Source organism: Papaver somniferum, chromosome 11, assembly GCF_003573695.1.
Source record: "Papaver somniferum cultivar HN1 chromosome 11, ASM357369v1, whole genome shotgun sequence".
Lineage (NCBI taxonomy): Eukaryota > Viridiplantae > Streptophyta > Magnoliopsida > Ranunculales > Papaveraceae > Papaver > Papaver somniferum.
The window spans coordinates 41,723,528-41,737,805 of NC_039368.1; the positions used below are offsets into that span (position 1 = coordinate 41,723,528).

Genomic DNA, 14,278 nt, shown 5'->3' on the forward strand with positions numbered 1-14,278 from the left:
TTACAGCGTGCGGCGTGCAATGCCCCCGTTACAAGAAAGTGTCATGAAGTAGGACAATTAGTGGTGGTAAAAACGGTGTAAACAATTCATTTCCTTTATCATGGAAGCGTAATGTCTGACGGTTACACGAATTCAATTCCTTCATCATGGAAGCATAACGTCTGACAGTTACACGTTACTCTATTCTTCCACCACTCAACCGTTTCCACTTCCTAAGAGACCAGGGTACGTTTCAATATGGCTTGTATAAATAGGCTTCTCCTATTTTCACCAAACAACAAGTTTTGGTCGGCAACAATACAACATCTAGAAATCACCTGGTAGCTTTCTATTCTGCTAGCCAATTCTACTTTCAGATACAAAGTCATAAACAACTACACCTTCAGAATCAACTATTCTGGTCTCAACACTCTCTTCGCTTCCCTCCATAAGACCAACCCTTCTTCTTCACTTTGTGACAGAAGCAAACCTGTAACGACCATTTCTTGGTTTATGCCAGGATTGTACAGATTGATATCTCGAATCAAAAGTACTCTCGTGCAGTACATTGTTTAGGGTTTAGATTCATTTCTCATCCAGACACCAAAAATTACCAAATTCAGCAGAAACGGTTTTCACCCACAAACAACGGTTAGATTACGTGTCACCTTCTCTATGGAATACATAGGGGCAGATCATCGAAAACAAGAGGATACCGCCGCATATCATCGGGACAAGACAAAGATTACCATCGGGATCAGTGCAACTACCAAGACGATAAGATACAGCTGTATCTGAAGGAAGGGCCCCACAAGACGAGTCTATAAATACCCAACTCCACTAAGAGAGAGGAGGTCGACCAATTTTAAGTAGAGAGCTATAGTGCAAGAGAGGGAAATTGTAAGAGTAAGTATGAGCTTTACTAATAACCCCTCTAGCTTCGTTCCCTACTCAGAGTCATTTGACTATCCTTTGTAACCTCATATGATACATAGTGAAAAACCAACCCCGTGGACGTAGGCCTTAGTGTTTAACCACGTAAATCATCGTCTCATTTATATTATGCACTTATAATCTTCTAGTTTATTCATTATGCAACGTTTAATTCGTCATAGGTAATTCTATGATGACAGACGAGGACGAGTCCGAAGGCTCAGAGTCTACTATGATTCTATTATATGTTGTTTTATATGTATTTCAATCATTCCACCGATTTTACTCGTAATGCGAACGTTTTTTGTGGACACGATGATAACATCATTATTCCCGTGTTCACAGCTCAATGGTAAGAAGCCAGCATCTCCATCCATGGATGTAATAAAGAAAATGTTAACTTTCTCCCAATCTTTTATTCAATGTTTACTTTATATTGCTAGCTACAACATATAAAGATCCCTTTTTGGCCACTAAGACAAAACACATATAAATTATTTATACTTAATACAACTTTGCTACATCCACAACGTTGTGTACACAGAGAGGGGATCCAACGGCAGAAAGGTCACCCTCTCTACATTGGGATAGAGGTGGACAGAAGTGGGACCCACCTCTCCCTCACACGGTACATACACAACGTTGTGTATCTATCATTTTCGTACTTAATAATGGGCAAGATAGTCCGACTACGATCCTGATTACCAAACTCTAATATTAAGAAGGCTATTACTGGGGCGTCACATCCCATTAGAGGGGCGTCACCTAATAGGACAAAAACGGGTCACCCATAAGTAATATCAAAAACCACTTATCTAAAACAATTTTGTAATGACTAAACAACCCTTATTTAATTAATTTTAATTTAATTTATTCAGATGAAAATTAAATTAATGAATTTTTTTGTATATTTGGTGAATTCTGGGACAAAGTTTTTGTGGGAAGAAAAACTGGCCGTAAAATAAACTTCCACGGTTGGAAATAATCCAAACATGGACGTAAAATCACTTCCACGGTTGGAATTAAAAGAAAACTAGACATAAAATCAGATTCTACGGCTGGAATAAAAAAGAACCTGGACGTAAATTGAGCTTCTACGGTTGGAACTAATTCAAACCTGTACGTAAAACTACATGCAAATAAAATTCTACGGTCGGAATTAATCCAAACCTGGACGTAAAATCACTTATACGGTTGGAAATAATTCAAACCTGGACGTAAAATCACTTCTACTGTTGGAATTAAAAGAAAACTGGACGTAAAATCGGATTCTACGGTTGGAATTAAAAGGAACCTGGACGTAAAATGAGCTTCTACAGTTGGAACTAATCCAGACCTGGACGTAAAACTACATGCGAATAAAATTCTACTGTTGGAATTAATCCAAACCTGGACGTAAAATCGCTTCTACGATTTTTAAGTTTTTATTTTAGTTAAAGGGTAATCTAGACATTTTGTATATGTGTTAGGATATCTCGTAACCATTTTTTTGGACATTAAGAATCTAAGTGAAACCCCTCTATGGAGTGTGACGCCCCATTAATAGCCTTCAATATTAAACTTTAGGGTATCCGAACCCAACTTTGATCATAAAGTTGGATACTAAAAACTAAAAAATCCCCTTTATTTGCAAACTCCATAGGTTGCATACTTTTGTCATCGATTATTTGGTTCAGAAGTATTTTCACCATTCTTTTCTTTTCATTTTATCCCCACCTGGAGATCCTTTAGACGTCTTTGTCCTGCTTTCCAATTTTTGTTAAAATAAAAAAGCTGCACGGGGCACTTCCACTGGCAAGTTTGAATTTTGCTATAAGATGTCTCAAAATTTTAAAAGTCCGTAACTCTTGGCCTCCGCTTAAATACCCCGGTGTCCTACGTGCACTGAAAAATCCCTCAAATGAAATGAAATCAAATCATGTTTGGCGCCTCTGTTTCTATTTCTAACACTTGTTTCTCTCTCTTCCTCGAAGTATTCAAACAAACCCTAAAAAATTCAAAGCATTCAAACTGACTGGTAAAAATTTAAATGCCCAGTACCACTGAGACAGTGAGTGTGAGTCTGTGAGAGAGACCCAAAACAACAACTTTCTTTTTTTCTCCCGTTCTTCAAAAACAAGTTATTAATTATTGTCTTCACCGCTCCTCTCAACTCTTTAACGGGCTTTAATTCAAAATTCCTTTCTGATTTCTCACCCACTTTCACTTAGTTATTAAGGTGTTAGGGTTTAAACCCGAATTCCATTTCTACGGATTTTTCTGTATATTCTCTTCTCTCATGTGTATCTGATTAATCATCATTACATCAAGGTATTACTTTTAAAGAATTCTTTTTTTCATTCAATTTGTGTTTATTTTGAATATCATGAGTTCATTTTATTTTTTTTTGTTCTCATCTGTTGGATAATTTTGATAATCCTGTGAATATTTGAATTTGTTTTGAACTTTTCATTTACATTTGTGATTTGTGTGCACATTCTTTGTTAGGTTAAAGGTATTTGTTTGTAGTATTTTAGGAGTATCTTTGTTCATTGCTTACTAATATTGTAGATTTGCTAGAGTAGATTTTTTATTTTGGATACTTGGAGACGAGTTTCATGTATAGGTTTTGATCCTTCTGAAAATTAATATCTGTGTTTGTGGTAAATGTGGTTGTTGAATATTTGATTTTATTATTCATAGAAGACTTTACCAGGATCTGTAATGGAATTAAGGAAATTTGGTGTGAGGAAACCTAGTGAGTAGTGAGAGAGTTTAAATTTGAAATGTATTGTTATTCAATTAGAAGAGAGTGATGCTTTGCTAATTTGAAGAAGAGTGCAACTCGATTTGAGATGTGTCATCATGCATACCCATCAGCTCTTTAAATTTGTACAGTGTTTTCCTAGTTGAATCATTTTACTTCATGGACTGCCAATTCTCTATCAGGAGCACAATTCCTAGTGCCAGTTTAGGTAATTCGTAAGTTGATGATAATTCTAAGCATCTGAATTTGGAGGGAGCAGAAACAAATATCCAACATGACTAGGAGTTGCCGAAACAGAAAATCATCATATCTGAGGGTTAATACCTTGGTTATCATTAGTATCTTTAGTCAATACTTCTCACATTAGAAGAAGATAAGTTATATTACTAGTTCTTCCAATCCAATATCTGTTTATCTTTGAGTTCACTTTTCTGGAAGTATCTAATGGTTTAGCAGCTAATACAATAAGCTTTGAATGTGGACAGTGTGGAGTACGATAACTAGCATAAATCATCAGTGACACTATTTTGAGTGACTGTGCATCATACTCGGCATGCAATGGTCCTCATATAAACTGACCCTTGGATCATGTGAAGTATGTCAAAAACCCAAAACTTGAGATTGGGCTTGGGCTTGTATCAATCCGTTGTTGCTTAAAGTCTTAACCATCATGAGTCCTTTTTGGGAATCATTGCATTTGCTGGGTGCATCGAAGGTCGACCTAGTCTTTTATTGTGAGGCTATTACATAGTTCATAACAGGCTACTGGGTGTCCACTATAAGTTCAATAAAGGTATGCCTTTTTGAGATCATCTCATTATTAAACTTTGGACATGAAAAGGGGATCAAATATCAGAAAAGATTACACCAATCAAAGGGATCAAACAAGATCCAAATGTCAATGTCTTGTTAGATCTAGTCTAGCTCTTACGGACTATAGAGTTGAGGACGTGAGGATCATCCCAAAATTTTGGCCTGTGATTTATCTCGATGCATTCTTGTAGCACCTTGCAAAGGAAAACGTGCAAGGATATTATTATCTATTTCTCTATACATGAATTACATCAAGTGTTACTGATTTGGTTAATACATTTGTTAACAGAAAAACAGGCGACTGGCACAACCATTTCCCAATGACAACTGGAGGTGCTCTTTTTGATGACATGCGGACAAATCGCGAGGTTGCTGAGTCTCTCCAAATCGAAGACATGGTGGAAATCAATGAAAATGTGACTCCGCTACAGCGTTTAAATCCTAACGTGGTTGTTACCAGCAGTGTCCGTGAGCTATTGGAGTGCCCTGTATGTTTAAATGCCATGTACCCTCCTATTCATCAGGTAAGCCAATAAAGTTCTAATAATCCACTTAATTTGCAATTCCATCCTTAGGTGGACCTTATTTACTCCTTCTGGACTAGAGGTCACACTGAAGACATACAAATATGGGTTGAGAAGTATAATTATAATTAACATAAGCACTTAAAACAATGGGATTGCAGTTGCCAGTTTCTATTGTGATTATGACATAGAGGTCTCGAAGGGTGTAGTATGAATCGATCAGTTTAATCTAAAACCATTTTGCTATTATGTTTGCAGTGTTCAAATGGCCATACATTGTGTTCTGGATGCAAACCTAGGGTGCATAACCGTTGCCCCACTTGCAGGCATGAACTTGGCAACATAAGATGTCTTGCGTTGGAGAAGGTGGCAGTTTCTCTCGATCTCCCATGTAAATATCAGAATTTTGGATGCCTGGGTATTTATCCATACTACAGCAAGCTAAAGCATGAATTACAGTGTGCATACAGACCCTATAATTGTCCCTATGCTGGTTCCGAGTGTACTGTTATGGGCAGTATCCCTTTTCTTGTGACCCACCTTAAAGACGATCATAAAGTTGACATGCATAACGGAAGCACCTTCAATCATCGCTATGTCAAATCTAATCCACATGAAGTTGAAAACGCCACCTGGATGCTCACGGTATGTATTTACTATTTCTTTCTAATTGCTATCTAGTCCATGATTGGTTTTGTTTCACATATATGAGATTCAAACACTAGGATACATTTCAAATTTCACAACTTCTTGATATCTCTCAATTTTGTATTGATTTGTTTTTTATTTGTCATGTTTATCTTTCTTGGATATGCATAAACCTTAGAATTGTTCTGGTGTCTCTAGGTTTTCAGTTGCTTTGGAGAATACTTCTGCCTACATTTTGAAGCATTCCAATTAGGGATGGCTCCTGTTTATGTGGCGTTCTTACGGTTTATGGGTGATGAACATGAGGCGAAGAACTACACCTACAGTCTAGAAGTGGGAGCAAATGGCAGAAAAATGGTGTGGCAAGGGGTGCCAAGGAGCATAAGGGATAGTCACAGGAAAGTTCGTGATAGTTTTGATGGACTAATAATCCAACGGAACATGGCTTTGTTCTTCTCAGGAGGAGACAGGAAGGAGCTGAAGCTTCGGGTTACCGGCAGGATTTGGAAAGAGCAGTGAAGGTTTCTTTTCCTTCTCACTCTTTTGTGCTAGATTAGATCTTCTTTTGTAGCGGTCACCTCTCCCACCTTTTCATGTGTTGTCTGTTTTTTGTTATGGATTGGAGAAAAAGCAAACTCTCTTTGCTTGTCCATTTCATCAAATGCATGATCAGAAACACTTCATTGAATATCACATATATCGGCATATTCCTGGTTCTCTAATATGAGGTGAAATATATACACCTGAGATCTACTATAGGCTTCTATTCTTAATTAGTCATGGCTACTGCTGCCCGTACGATGTGGAATGATCATGTGAATAAATTCTCTTTCTTTCTCCTTTTATCTATTTTTGATGTGGTTAGCGATCCTCGATCTGTTGACCGTAAACTAGCAGTGCTCCGGTTCTGTTCCTCATTCCTGGGAATTTGTTGGTTACAATTTTACAGTTGCTCGTATGTATATATTGATGGACAGCAAAGGAAATAACAAATAAACAAAGTAAATGGAAACTGAGCGTCAATGAAACAACACTGATCCTGCATTTTCGTATGCTCCAGAACAAACAAATAAGTGTTATTCATTTGAATAACAGGTGCAAAACTGGCACGTAACAAGCTTCCTCATTTTATAATTGAACACATTGTCACCAGAATCACCGGTGTTAAGGCGTGCAACAAAATGATACTAACTAATGATCACCAGAAACCACCTTTACTTTAACGAAAGTGATACAGCAAAGTTTGTGGGTTAAACGCTCCTTTTCTTGATCATTTGAACATGGGACATCTTTACATGAGATTCCATTCCCACAAATTCCAAAACAATTGCAACTTTTTTCTTATCTCATCAATGGTTGACATGTAGGGTTTCATATTATTGTCCTTTCTCACTTTTAGATTTCGCTACTTTTTCTATCTTAACTTGACTTTGGTCTTATACCCTTTTCTTTTGGAGGTTTGGTGACTTTGGTCTTATACCCCTTAAAACTCTTGTTTAACTAGTAATCAATTTGGAAACACCAAGGTAGTGCAAAAAAGAGAACATACACTGATATCCAGCAAGAGTAAGTTGGTTAGTGCCAACATAATTTCTATCAAGGAGATTATTATCATACTTATTGTAGACCACATAATAACAGCTTCATCTCTTGATAAGGTAAGACCAACAGCATGCTAAACTCAATCTTGTTTCAAGAACGGGACATTGTTTACCCAGTATTTCTTGATCGAATCAACAACTTTAACTGTTAATGCTTCATCTTCAGGATAATAAGCAATGGGATCAGATAATAGAGGATCAGGACAACTAAGAAAGCCTTCTAATGTTGCATGAAGACAGTAGGCCGAATAGGTTGGATGGTATCCACCTTCTTGGACAATTAGTACTCGTCCACTGCTGTGCTTATCAGCTAGCTTCTTGACTGTTCGCCCAATTTCTCGATACCCATCCATTGTCAAACACTGCCTTCCATTTGGATCGAACTGTTACAGAAAACAAGAGTATATTCATTCAGATTGGAAGAACCTTCATTTGACATGAGCAGAGAAGCCTAATGGGAACTAACAAGCACTCGTATGAAATGTTAGAAAGTCCCAAATATGGTCAAGGATAGACAAAAAAGAACATCTTGTGAATAACAACTATCGACAATAATTTGAATAAAATGAAAATGAACATCAAGTACAACTGATTCAACCCTTTTTCAATATGAAAGTGACGTTAGGGGTCGTATAGCTAGTAAGACCAAGTACAGTCTGCAGACATGCTACTGTATCAAGAGTTAGAAATTGATGATTTTAACTCTTTTGAAAGATGGTAAACTGTGTATCAAGATATATCTCATAGTGACCCAAAATATAAGAAACATTCAATCCTCATAACAATAGGGGACTCGGCCAACTTAGTATGTTACGCGAATCAACGACAACAGAGAGAAGGAAAATACTTACAGCACTCGAATCCTGTCCAACAACCAACACCACCATACACGGCTCAAACTTTTCAACAGCTGGAACAACCAATTCATTCATTGCATACTGATAACCCTGATCCCCTGATCCATTAGGCAGAGGTATATTCAAATTAAACCCAAATCCATTCCCTTCACCAAGCTCATCAATAGACCCATTCTGCGGATGGGACGAACCCCACGTCCCATGATTCATATGGAGTGATATAGTCAGAACATTTTCCGATTCATAAAACCCTTCCGCTGTTCCATTCCCGTAATGAACATCAATATCAATCACCACAACCCTTTTACAACCAGAATTTAAAGCCAAATTCACGGCTAAACCAGCATTATTAAGAAAACAATAACCATCGGCTCGAGTAGGCTGAGCATGATGACCCGGAGGTCTTACTAATGAATAAGAAATCTTTCCATGACCATCCAATATGTTCCGCATCGCTTTTAAGGTTGTACCAAGAAGAGCAGCATCCCATGAACCAGGGTTTAGTATAGTTCCTGAGCAGAGCTGTTTCTTTCCACCCGCTTTATCAATTTCTACTAGCTCATTTATATAATCTGAAATTTCAATATGTAAACAAAACCTCAAATTAAGCTCAGATAAGGTCAAATTTTGGGCATTTTTATCAGCTAAAGTGTGGTTAAACTATCAGAAATGAAATTTTAATTGGATTGAATTTGAAGTATAAATACCTGGAGTATGAAAAGAATAGAGTTCAGGGATGAGAGCAGCTCTTCCTTGATGCCAAGAGATGTAAGGAGAAATTGGACCTTTCTTAAGGATGGAAACCATGTTTTTAACTCTATCTGAGTTTTCTGGATGTTTCTCTAAGATTTCAAGGAAACCTGGATCATGTAAAGTATCAAAAACACCAGTTCCAGTGTCATGTTTGAGCATTCCTTCATGCCAGAATACATCGATCTTTACTTCAGATACTGAAGAAGATGAATTAGGGTGAGTTAAGGCCATTGTTGTATTGTTTTGGACTTGTGAGTCTGAGAACTCGGTAAGGATTTAGAGTGATTTGGATACAGCAGTTATATCTACCTACCTTTCAAGAGACATGCTTTTGTCATGATAATTTTTTTGAATCGGATCGGTAAATCGACTCGTTGCACGATATTTTAGATGCCGTTGAGTGAAAGATATGTTTGCTCTTCCATCATCCCCTACCTTGCAAGCGGTTATCATTCATTTTTCATGATAAACATTGACAAACATTGTGGAATAACCTTGTCAAACGGAGTCGCTGAACTATGAAAATTGAAAATAGTGTATAACTTAAGAATTTGTGTTTCCATGAGTTCGGAGAGAAGAGACGAGGGGAAAAAATACTGAGCAGTTCCCCCAGAAGACCCCAAGTCAGCTTTCTCCGTAACAGTAATAAAAGAAAAAAAAAAAAGAACTAGCTTTTGGAACTTGAAATAACAACACTATGGACTGGATAGGTAAATCATTTTGCCAAGAATGGTACTTGATATGAAAAAGTAGAGGAGGATAGTCATGAAGATCTAGGAATATGTGGCACCCATTTAGATCCTAGATTTAGGAATGGTGAAACCAACTCTGATGCAAAGAAAAAAAAATTCTAGTTGGCCGAGGGAATATGATGCAGCTTTATTCGCATCTTGCCTTGTAAGCATTCCATCCTTGAAGACGATATTCTCGAGCAACCTCAGCAGGATTTGCTGCCTTTATAATCCCGCGACCAACAATGATCATATCACTGCCCCTGTCATAGATGACCTGGAAAGGGGGAGAAGAAAACACTTCCGTTAAAACCAAATGGTCGCACAAGATTATATAATAAATCATCACTTAGAAGAGGACAAGAACTTTCCTCGAGTCCGTTTATCGACTTCACATAAGTAGTCAATTGTGAATACCAATGCATGTATCTTCCTAACTTCTTATTGAAAGGACACAATGAGGAAGCTTATGCTTCTACATGTTAATTTGGTCAACCAGGAGAAATAGGTGGTCTTGGGTTATTTAGTTTCTTTTCCAAGGGACAGTTACTGTCTCCCTAAGTTGCTTCTAATCTTTTGAAAGGACAGTCGATCTACATTTGACGAATTAGTTCTACAAAGAAGGGGCATATTAGAATTAAAAATCTCAGAGAAAAGCTGAAACTCACCGAATGAGGAGTGTTGTATCGCTGACCCAGGGAATCGCTTCCACTGACCATTTGGACTCCAGGAGTGGCATGAATCAATGCTGGATTTCCTGGCCCCGCTTTCCACGAAGCTGGATTAACTGAGATAAAACCAATAACAAAATCTGGGTGATCTTCAGCAATTTTTGCAGCTGCAGCTGTGTATTCCCCAGTAGCAAGGTTACCAGCAGAGCTCATTTCTGCAAGCAGCAGCAGTCCCCTACCACGGGGTAAACCCTACAACAACAATTGAAAAAGTGAGAAAAGAAGAGTAACAGTAAATCTCACAGGCTGAAATAAGTGATCATAATTTAAGCATGTTCAAGTTACAAATAGATACCTTCAATTTAAGGCCATCCACAATACCAGGTCCTGAGATTATGTGTGCGTTGATTATATCGGCCCAGTCCAGTATGCGATAAACACCTCTGTAGACAGTAGAATCAACAAACTTAAACAATGAGATTTAAGCAACATGAACCAACAAGGCACAGTCGTTGCCACTCTCTCAAAAATATAACTAAAAAAGGAAAACTAAAGTGGGTATAATCTCACCCTTCATATTGCATGGTTACTGTGTTTCCAATGTCGGCAAACTTACGATCTTCAAATATCATGAAATTGTATTTGTCTGCAATCTTTGATCATAACAAGGTTATCAGCACAGAACTGAGCCGTAACTTCGACTGACAATTTTTCTGACATGCAACACCATAATGTAGTAAAACAGGCAATTATATGTGACACATAAACTGAATATATCCGACTAAAACTAAGTAAGCAGTGCCAACAGGCGGTACCTATATATATGAATGATTACATGTTGGGATTAAGGTTAATTTGTTCACATCATAATGTCTTCTTAATTCTTTGACAAGATAATTCCAAGAAAATTGTCAACACCGAGTGACGGAACACATAAAAAACACAAAAGAAAAGAGGGAACCTTGTAAGTGGAGCTATGCTATGTAGCATGTTCATGCTTATAGTTATTAAATTCTTATCTGCTTGAACAAAAATGATAATACAGAAATAAAATCCATAAACTATATAATGTATAAGTAACAAGATACTTTTCAATAGAGTATTCGAATATATCAAATAATTACATGAAGTATAAAATCGTTCAAATTTTAATATCAAATGATCCAGACACAAATATAAAATAGTTCTAATGTGGTCTGGTAAGCAAATGAAACAAGAACCTTTACTAACTATGACTTACTGAAACACCCAGAATTGCCCTTTTCTGTGGAGGCATCCCGGATAAAAGGGAACGTAAGTTACGTAAGTGATCTACAAATGAAGTATCTACTTTTCTGAGGATTAACAAAGCTTGAAATCCAACTATCAGAAAACACAAGATTTTATTTACCTCGATATGTTTTACGATAAATAAACTTCTGGACATGCTCTTCTTTGTCGAATATGCTCTATATGTTTATACTCAGAAGGCAATACTACCGGAAGGAATGGTCCTAGTGATGATAAAACCATCATTGCTTTTTAAAGGGAAGGAGGATAAGAAACAGGACATGCTTTTTCTGGGACAGTATGCAAACAATACCTTATGCACATTACATAACAAAACTGCAAGGATGTACGAGAACTGCCAATATGCACAAGCTTAGATATTTACCGCGCGAAGCTGAGAACCGAAGTCTGGTGTAAAATCAGGCAATATATCCACATGGGTTTTCAGCAAACAGATCTCTGGACCAACCTGCACAACAACACATCAACTGAGTTCCAATGGACCCTGAAGTAATAAATCATTTTGTTATCTACTGTATAATACTCTGTATAATAACATCAACAACAAAAATTCTCATGGTTATATTTCATTTTAGAATAGAAACCAGCACTTGGTTCCTTTTCTGTTCCGCAGAGAAGAATGTTGCTTTTACTCATCAACCTGGTAATCCCAAGTTGACATCTAAAAGAAAAAGCAAGGAAATTATCTTAACCATAAATAATATTCACCCTTCTTTAGTTATTTCATATTTATATACTCTCATTCACCTTTTGATCCTAAACCCTAGAGCAAACACATAATTTAACATTGAGATCATTAATTTTGTACAGCAAACAGTGAATGCAAATCTAAGAATAAAAAACCAATGTTAGTAAATTGAAAATTTACATACTTTTTCTTTTCAGATAAACAATCAGAGAAAAAACAAAAGCATTTCAGGGCAAAAAAAAGGAAACCTTTTCAGCGATGGAGAGCAACTCAGCAGCAGTAGAAACATCAGCAGCCAAACACAAATTACTTTCTTTAGAAGCCATAATTTCAAAAAGTTTCTTCCCAGTTGGATTCTTGGCCATCTTAGCTCTCTCTAGATAAGAAACCCTAACCCTAACTTTTTCAGAAACATCTTTAATTGCAGGAACAGAAACCATGCTATTCTCAGCCAAAAACTTCTTAACCTCATTTTGAGTTTCCTCGGATACTTTTCCATGCTTCTTCAAAATCTCAACCATGTCAGTTAAATTAATCATTGAATGCAAACGAATCCCATTCTTTTCAAGATTCTCTTTTCCACCTTGTTCACGATTAATCAAAACAACAGCATCAGTTACTTTTAAACCAACAGCCCTAAGTGGAGCAGCAGTTTCCAATACAGAAGTACCACTGGTTACTAAATCTTCAATAATCAAACAAGATTGATTTTGTTTGAATGAACCTTCAATAGCTTTTGAAGTACCATAATCTTTGATTTCTTTCCTACGCATAACCATTGGAATATTCTCAGAGAGCGAGACACAAGTAGCGATTGGTAAAGCAGTGTAAGGTACACCACAAACAAGTTCATAGCTAGTTGTTGATGAAAGTGATGAGATCAAAAGGTTTGAGATTTCAGATAGTAGAGATGGATAGGAAACGATTAGACGTAAATCTATGTAGATTGGTGAATAGATTCCTGATTTGAGTTTGAAGTTTCCGAATTTCACTGCTTCTATCTCATGGAGCTTTAGAACAAGAGACTCCATTAATGGAGATCCTTCCTTTTTTTTTATCGGAAAACAATTGAGAACGGAGAAGATGAGTGACTGTGAGTGGGGTGAATGAAAGGGTTTTAGGAGTGCGTTTTTATATGATTAAAAGGTAAATGCTTTTCTAATAAAGGGTATATGAGGAACATACGATAAATATCAGCCGATCGATTTGTTTGGGACCGCCGTTCTCATAAAGCCGTGTTCTGTAACGGCGGTTTTATTAATTATTAAAACGTTTGTTGTCTCGTGGATCTGATTCGACTCCCGATTCGGCATGAGTCAGATATTAGGCCGAATTTTATGCACACGGGCATTTGGTATATTAGGTGGCCTGTCAAACTAGTTGAGTTATTATGGAAAATGGTAAAGTGGCGGTAATGGTATCGGACGAATAACGTCAGCAATTATCTCTCAGTCCGTAAAATTCACGGGATTCAACCCGCGAGATCCCTAGCAGTCTCGAAAAATAACATGGTAATTATTCAGGGATGAGGTCTCTTTTCATCACTTCATAAACCTTGTCGAAGTTATCAATTGATTTTGTCTATATCGGTTCGTTATAATTAATATCGTGTTTATCCTACCTATAAATACCCACACTTTCCATCATTCTTCTTCACACCTTCTCTTCTTTCTCCATTTTTTCCCCACACAAAAATCCATGACTCCTGGTTTTGTTCTCTTTGTGTTGTACCGATTTTTTTCCACAAAATGAACAAGCAAAAAAAAATAAAAAATAAATAGAAAAGTCGAATGATCAACCAGTAAATGGATTGAAGTATGAGTAGAAAAAATAATACGAGTCTGAAAATGTTAGAAAACTAGCTAGTGATTGCATACTCCATGTGCACATATATATAGTAGTCCAAAGCAAGTTAATTCGGTTGCTTTAAGAGGTGGGAGGTCTTAGCTTAATTTGGTGTTCAAGTTAATTTCCATGTTGTTCAAGAAAGAGCCTGAAGATATCCTTGGCGGCGTTTATATTTATACAACCAAAAACCATATGA

The 14,278-nt window shown here is 37.0% G+C and overlaps 3 protein-coding genes across 3 annotated transcripts; 1 reads left to right on the top strand and 2 right to left on the bottom strand.

Moving 5' to 3' along the window:
* Positions 1–2,834: 2,834 nt before the first annotated feature.
* LOC113321266 (E3 ubiquitin-protein ligase DIS1-like) lies at positions 2,835–6,434 on the top strand. Its single transcript, XM_026569167.1, has 4 exons — positions 2,835–3,222; positions 4,761–4,995; positions 5,254–5,640; positions 5,842–6,434. Exons 2-4 carry the CDS (start codon positions 4,792–4,794, stop codon positions 6,160–6,162), a joined length of 912 nt encoding a protein of 303 aa, XP_026424952.1. The 5' UTR covers positions 2,835–3,222; positions 4,761–4,791; the 3' UTR covers positions 6,163–6,434.
* Positions 6,435–7,170: 736 nt separating this feature from the next.
* Positions 7,171–9,168, bottom strand: LOC113321349 (histone deacetylase 8-like). The gene is made up of 3 exons (XM_026569242.1): positions 8,809–9,168; positions 8,096–8,673; positions 7,171–7,627 (listed from the first exon to the last, which is right to left on the bottom strand). The coding sequence occupies exons 1-3, from the start codon at positions 9,083–9,085 to the stop codon at positions 7,325–7,327; spliced, it is 1,158 nt and encodes a 385-aa protein (XP_026425027.1). The 5' UTR covers positions 9,086–9,168; the 3' UTR covers positions 7,171–7,324.
* Positions 9,169–9,366: 198 nt separating this feature from the next.
* Positions 9,367–13,353, bottom strand: LOC113321348 (uridine 5'-monophosphate synthase-like). The gene is made up of 6 exons (XM_026569241.1): positions 12,483–13,353; positions 11,911–11,994; positions 10,827–10,909; positions 10,612–10,699; positions 10,254–10,508; positions 9,367–9,862 (listed from the first exon to the last, which is right to left on the bottom strand). The coding sequence occupies exons 1-6, from the start codon at positions 13,263–13,265 to the stop codon at positions 9,734–9,736; spliced, it is 1,422 nt and encodes a 473-aa protein (XP_026425026.1). The 5' UTR covers positions 13,266–13,353; the 3' UTR covers positions 9,367–9,733.
* Between the last annotated feature and the right edge of the window lie 925 nt (positions 13,354–14,278).